This window comes from Austrofundulus limnaeus, unplaced genomic scaffold (genome assembly GCF_001266775.1).
Source record: "Austrofundulus limnaeus strain Quisiro unplaced genomic scaffold, Austrofundulus_limnaeus-1.0 Scaffold5, whole genome shotgun sequence".
Taxonomy (NCBI): domain Eukaryota; kingdom Metazoa; phylum Chordata; class Actinopteri; order Cyprinodontiformes; family Rivulidae; genus Austrofundulus; species Austrofundulus limnaeus.
The window spans coordinates 1,563,994-1,571,245 of record NW_013952407.1 but is presented as its reverse complement, the minus strand read 5'-3'; the positions used below and the strand labels follow the sequence as shown (position 1 = coordinate 1,571,245).

Here is a 7,252-nt window from a genome sequence, read left to right as displayed (position 1 = left end):
ACACACATATATATACATGAGGAAGATGAAATAATGATGTGCCTGTCTGAAACTTTACTAAGTTTTTATTGGCCCAAAGTCTTGGCTTGTGTAATTTTCTCTCCTTGCTGGTGACACGAAACACTGTATCAGACTCAGTCACAGAGACTTTGATGAGATGTTGACTGATTTATAGCATTATATCTGCATCATTTTTGATGCTTTTATTCATGTGTACCACCTGTCTATTTTTTTTCTCTATCCTTTCGGTTGTTTTGTCTGTTTGTTTGTTTGTTTGTTTGTTTGTTTGTTTGTTTTGAGTGTGTGACTATTTTTGGCAGGAATGTGAGCAGGGAGACAGAGAGCACATTTAAAAAAAAATTTTAGTATGTAATGTGTGTCTTTTTTGTGTCTTTTTAGTGACGTTTGGTTTTAAATCAGTAAAATGTCCTCTGGCGTTTTTAACGTGTTGCATTCAGATCAGGAGTGCTGATTCAGCGAACGGATTCTTCATGTCAATTTTTGGTTATAAGTATTTTTTTAAAGGTTACTCAGGATTCATGCAAAGCTGAATAATTATTTTGCAAGAATTTATGTCAGTAATATAAAAAAAACATTTTAAACTAAGGAGATTAATAATCGGGGTGATCGAAGTAGTTTGTAATCTCTTATTTAACAACTTGACTGCTAACAAATTGAACCGGTTCAGGCCCTCTTTGTTAGAGGAACACAGTTTTAGCTGTCTTTTGGTAATTCTTACATCGTTTGAAAATTTACATCCTCACTGGAGAGAAGCTATTCATTGCTGTCAACAAACTGCAAATGTCTTTTTATTTTATTTTATTTTATTTTTTTGCAGCAACACAATCAAGTTTAAAAAATATATGTGGTTTATTTCTTAAATACAGAATCTAATTGCTTGATTTGTTTGTTAGCAGACAAATTTTAGACAAACTAAATGCACATCTGATTTATGTTTTCCTCTTTTTTTAAGAGATTTTTTTTATTCTTTTCAAACCCACAGCCCGGCCAGTGTGTAAAGAAGGTATGCAGGGTTTCATGTCACTTTGGTTTTGTTTATATATACTTATATATATTTTATCACAAAGCAAGTTATAATGTAATAGTCCTCTAATTTTGTCTGTTCAAACTCTTGGCATTCCAATAGAATAAGACATTTTATCAAAGGGAAGACGGGATTGTCACCTAGTTCTTTTACCACCTTATAATAATCTCTGCTGAAGATGTTAAGCAAGCAGTGTAAGTTGAGTGATATTATATTTAAGACAAAAAATAGATACAGATGTGCACATTTTTAATACCAAACAAGTGTTTAGCCACTGTACAAAAGACGTATGTGCATATAAATATATATTTTTTGAAATAATCAAAAGGATGCATCTATTTTCTACTCACAGCCGACATATTGTACATCCTGTAATCACCTTTGTGTTTCCAGAGTGTTTACCTCTTTCCAGATGTGAAGCTGTTGAAAGGAAAGGGGTTTGAGTTTTATTTTTCCACTTTTCTTTCCCAGCCCCTCTCCTGTTCTGCATCATAACCACTTCTGTCTCCTTCATCAATCCTTATCACTGTCGTATCATTTGACCCGACCGGTGCCAAACGGTGCCCGCCCACTATAGTTTGTGGGCCGTGATGCGCTGATTGACAGCTTTTCTCCTGGCTCAAGCACTGTTTGTGTAAGAGCAACTCACAGAGTCAAATGTTCTCCACAAGGATCAAAGCGGTAGTGACGGTGGCCAGGATCAGGGTTGGACTCGGATCAGAGCCGTACTCGTACACATTCTGACAAGTCTCGTCAGTTTTCTCACATGGACCCACGCTGGATCATAAAGCCCTGGTAGCTCCTGACCTGACATGTTCCAGCTCATTAAGTTGTAAATGTTCGTTGGCTTCTCACTGTGCCGTCTTTCAAACCACAGTGTCCTCTGATGATTGTGCCATAAATACATCTATGAACAGTTGTTACCRTTATGTAGCATCAATATACGTGCGTTTGTCTAATGTAACCATTCACCCTTATCTACACTGTGGGGGACAACAGAGTTTTGTTGTTATTTATAGATGTCATAAAACACCATCCCTAAAAGTAATCAGCAGTTCTCACTGATTTTCTTTTACTTTATCGGTGTTTGTTTGTCTGTGTGAATTCACATTATACACTGTTTTATTTTTGTTTGTTTTTTTGTTTTGTCCATGACACCACCAATAACAAAAAAAAAAAAGACCTTAAAGAATGTCCTGATGCATCTCGGTAATCCAGGTAGAAAAAATCAAAAAGAAAAAATAAGTAGGTCCTCTGGATGGGTTCTTTAGTGAAGCGTTTCATCTCTCCTCCAAGAGACTTCTTCAGTCTGAGAGTTTCAGGTGATCTCAGCCTTATAAGCACTGCCTCCACATGGACAAACAGGTTAGTCACATGCAAAAGAGGGCCATCGCCTAACCATAGGCTTGATTAGCTCTATTTAGTCACATGCAAAAGAGGGCCATCGCCTAATAATAGGCTTGATTAGCTCTATTTAGTCACATGCAAAAGAGGACCATCGCCCAACAATAGGCTTGATTAACGCTATTGTTCATAGAGAGGGCATAGGAACCTTAAAGGGGCAATATTATGTGCTTTCCACGCCTTTATTTCAATTTTATACTAAAATAAAGTAACTGTCACATTTTCAGCTTATGAAAGAGCTATATATTTGTAAAAATCCCCAAAACAAATTACTTCTCATCTTGACAGTTTCTAAACGTCTTGAAATAGGTCTCTGTTTCTTTAAGAAAATCCAACCATTTCGGTCACACCCATTTCAGCACGTAGCCTGCCGGAGTCACATAGCGGGTGGGGGGCGTTTCACCATGAGGAAGTTCGGCTTAAAGACGCATCCCAGAGGAGGAGCTTGTCCCAAAAGGACACAACCCAGAGGTGTTTCTGGTCCCCACCTGTCGTTTTGCTCCTCAGCATGGCTCCCTAAAAACGCTGCAGGATTTCTCAAATATGCATGAATGAGTCAGAGCAAGGCTTTGGGCATGTTTTTTATGAGAGTATAACATTATAGCATGATATAAAACTCAAAAAAGTTGATTTTACATGATATTACCCCTTTAAAGAATTTAATGAAGCCATTGTACACCCATAAATGTTTTCACATTTTCCCCCTTTCAGGAGCTTGTGCAAAGTTTGACAGCGTTTGTTGCACTTGCTAAGGGCTCATGGAACTTCCCAAAACATTTACATTCAGACTCTGTCTGATATGGGGAGTAACAAGCTTTATTTTTGCTTTGAGTAAAGCAAAACAAGGCCTTCTTAGCGGTCTGAAAAAAGGGAGAAAACACTTTTCGAAAAAAAATTTAAGAATAGGATTTTCCCTCAAAGGCTGTTGATCTCAGCTAAGGTGCTATTTCCGCAATTTCTTTTAGATTTATTTKAACTCTAACATCTTTGTCCAACACTAATGTGTACCTTTGAGCCAGCACAACTGAATAATRATACGAAAAAACAAAAAAGAAATCATGGACATCAGGTAGGGAAGCATTTAGTTTCCAGAACGGACAACTGTTTTGACYAAGAACTGGTGATACAACGCTTATCAGTTTGAATTGTTTCCCTTGTCCCATAGGACTTGGTCCCTGAGCTCTTGGTGCCAAGGCAGAGCAAGAGTAAAATTAGACAGGACAGTCTTAAGATAATAGTTTTAGTAACAAGAAGCAGTGGAAGTGGGTCTCCACTTTTTAAAGGCAAGCGTATGTATTACAAGTTTTGGGTTTATTTGTTTTAACATTAACCTAACCATAGAAGGTTAGATTAATGTTGAAATGTTAGAAATGTTAGGTTAAAATGTTAGGTTAATGTAGGTAGAGACCCCTACAGTGACATGAATATGTTTCAATTTCTTTTTATTTTTTTATTTTTGTATATTCAAAGTTTACACCAACATTTGTGTTTCATCACAGTAGGTCAGTTATTTGCTTTACATCTCAACACATTCAAAACTTCAAAACCTCTCTATCAACTGTAAACAATAGGTACAAAAACACATCATGAAACTTCATTTAGGTTCAAATTGGAACAAGTAATGATGGCTTTTTCTTTTTTACATGTACTGAGCCTGAGAAATCGGGGAAGACAGTTCCTTTGAAAGGTTTCTGCTAGTGCTGCATCAGAACATCCGGAACTAGAATGTGAATTAATTAAATACAATATGATATAAACTCTAGTTTTACACACATTTAAGAGGTAGACATTTTGCAATGTTGCTACTTCTAAACAAGGACAAGTTCTCAGTATCTTAACACTTCATTAAAACACAGACAAATAAAAACTTTACAGAACCAGACTTGCAGAAAAAAAATACAACAATGTCAACAGTTACTGCTACACATATATGTAAATTGTCATTATTGATAAGCACCATTAAGCAGTAACCAGTGTTGAAAAGTCGGTTTTAAGAAAACCATCTGGGTTGCATTTGCTTTCTAAGAGAAAGAGTTTCTGAACAGTGCCATCCCTGGAGAAGGGGTCAGAGTCAGTCCAGATGATGTAAATCTTGGCCCGTCTCCAGCTCCGACACACAGTGTTCGGTTTCTTGGAAAGTCTATTAGTCCCGTTTGGTCCAACACACACTGCATGAAGACCTAGTGTCATTTATCTCTCCAAAGCTGTCCGACTACAGCGGGGCTATGAACCATCATAAGTGTACACAGTATAAATCATTGACCTAAGTCATCGCCATTGCACCAGCATTTGCAAATATTTCATTTTCTGGGTGCAGGAGCTCAGGGAATTAAATCAATAGCCCACTCGAGTTCCCAGGATGTCCTTTCACCATTTGCTGCCTCTGTTTAAAAGTACTGTGCAAACATGCAAATTGCTCACTAAAAAGAAATCAATTGGGGTTGAATAAATTGTTTGTAGAGGGGCATCAGTCACCCAAAATTCTATGAAAGGACTATTGCACAAGCCGTTCTAACAACCAGAGTTCTTGTGATACGGAGTGTCTCCAGCACAGGACAGCGTCTACTGCCTGCGGACGGCACAAATGGAGTAAGGTTTGGGCTGTAAGGTCATTCCTAGTTTAGGAGTGACCGTCGGCACGGTTCCCGAGGGGAAGTGAAGATGAAATCTCTGCATCAAAGTGGTGAAAAAGAGGAACATCTCCATTCGGGCCAGCTGTTCACCCACACAGTGTCGCTTCCCTGCAAATAGAAAAAGGGAAAGGTTTTCTTTTACTCTCAGTTTCACACGGTTGTAGCACTTAATCTGTTCAAATCTTTGGCAAAAATAAATACTTGAAAATTAAAGCCACTGGTCATCTCAACAACCCAAAAATAACTGGTATATAGATATTYTCGGAACATCATTGTTTTCTATTAATATCTTATTGGCAAATGACAAAAACTCAGTGGAAATAAGGACCTCACATTTACCAGCACACAATAATTTAAATAAACTGAGTTCAACTAATTATTATATAAATATAAAGATAGATGGTTTTACTTTAATGGCATGGTCGTGTCAGATGTCTGGCCCACAAAAGCCTATTCACAGCACAAACAAAATTGCATAGTTTTTTTATTTGTTTGTTTCTTCTGATAATTATAGTTGAACTATTCTATTGGCAATTAACTTTAAATTTAATTTGATTTAGATCAGCTCAAGACCCACAATGTAGGGTTTCACAGCCCACAGAGGAGTCCCAGCTTTAACTTTGGGAAATACCTTTCTACACTACAATCTGTGTCCTCATTTACCCATTCACACAGCACTCTATTAGGTCTCTACAAAGCTAACGTACAATCATCTAAGGAGAATAATCAGTGCCAATCACATTCATACACTTCCAACAGTTATTTCATGCAAAATAATAAAATAATAACAGTTAGACAAACATTAACACCAACCTAAGGAAAACGGAAGGAAGGCTTCACGCCTCACAAAGTTGCCACTGCTGTCAAGAAATCTCTCTGGTGAGAAGACGCCCGGATCGGTCCAGTACTTCTCATCAAAGTGCACCGAGTAGAGGTTTGTGATCACCATGGTGCCTTTGGGAATCGTGTACCCGCTGACTGTTGCATCCTGGGAGGTGGCACGGAAAATACCAAGAGGCACGATGTTGCAGAAGCGAAGAATCTCGTGCAGAACTGCTTCCACGTAGGGCATTCTGTGCTTGTCCTCCATCGAAGGCGGCCTTCCGTTGGACAGAACGCTGTCAATTTCCTTGTGCACCCTCTCTTTGAAAAGAAAAGCAAATATTCACAATTTMAACAAACTGACAAATTGTATTTCAGGATCAAATGAAAGTGTTCAACTTCTCTTTACCTTGTATGTTAGGGTACATGGCCATGTACAGCACAGCCCAGCGCAGGGTGTTGGTTGTAGTTTCTGTGCCAGCAATTATGAGCTCACCCACTGAATAGATGAGGTTCTCAAAAGAAAATGAGGAATTAGGATTTCCTCTATTTTGCTCCAACTCATCCAAATAGGCGTCAACGTAGTGGCGTGGTACACGTGGCACCCTGTCCTGGGAATATGTGTTTATCACCTTCCATAGAAAGTCATACACCTCTGCAGCATTGCGGAACAGCTTCTGGTGTTTCCCAAATGGCAAGTATTCAATCCAAGGGAAGGCATTGTACAGGAGYGCCCAGCCACTGACGGCTAACTCCACGTTCTCACTGAATAACTCAATCATGTGCTGAAAGTTGCAGTCGTCGTAGGCAAAACGGTGCCCGAATATGACCAGATTGGTAATATTGGACACAGCATTGGTCACAAGGTGTTTGGGGTTGAATGCTTTGCCCTTGTGTTTGTCAATGGCGTCGACAAAGAACATACACTCCTCCGTGATCCTTTTTTCAAACAGTTTCTGGCTACTGCCGTAGTAGCGGAAAGAGTTGCAAGCCAGTTTGCGYTGTTCAAACCAACCTTTCCCATATTTACAATTGAGAAGCCCTTTGTTCAGGAAAAAAAAAAAGAGAATAAATCAGATTACTCAAAATCCAGCACTGTCTCACGATTTATTTTCTGAACGTAACCATTGAACAGCATCTTACCACCCATTTTGGTCATTTTCTTGAACAAAGGCAGTGATGGTCGGTCAGCAAACTTGTCGCTCTGATGGTAAAGACATTCTTTGACGCAGTCGTAGCCGTTTAGAACCACAGTCATGATGCCTCCAAGGTCAAGACTGAAAATCTGCAAGATAGACAACATCGGATCATCAGTTACCTGCACTGCTGCACACATACTATTCAAGAT

General features: G+C 38.8%; 1 protein-coding gene across 1 annotated transcript in view; it reads right to left on the bottom strand.

Moving 5' to 3' along the window:
- Positions 1-3,873: 3,873 nt before the first annotated feature.
- Positions 3,874-7,252, bottom strand: part of cyp2r1 (cytochrome P450, family 2, subfamily R, polypeptide 1) — a 5,286-nt gene continuing 1,907 nt past the window's right edge. Inside the window, exons 2-5 of the mRNA XM_014026566.1 lie at positions 7,048-7,189; positions 6,314-6,946; positions 5,896-6,225; positions 3,874-5,190 (exon numbers count right to left, since the gene is read on the bottom strand). Of these exons, the coding sequence (XP_013882020.1) occupies positions 5,012-5,190; positions 5,896-6,225; positions 6,314-6,946; positions 7,048-7,189 (1,284 nt within the window). The 3' untranslated portion in view covers positions 3,874-5,011. The remainder of the gene's footprint in view (positions 5,191-5,895; positions 6,226-6,313; positions 6,947-7,047; positions 7,190-7,252) is intronic.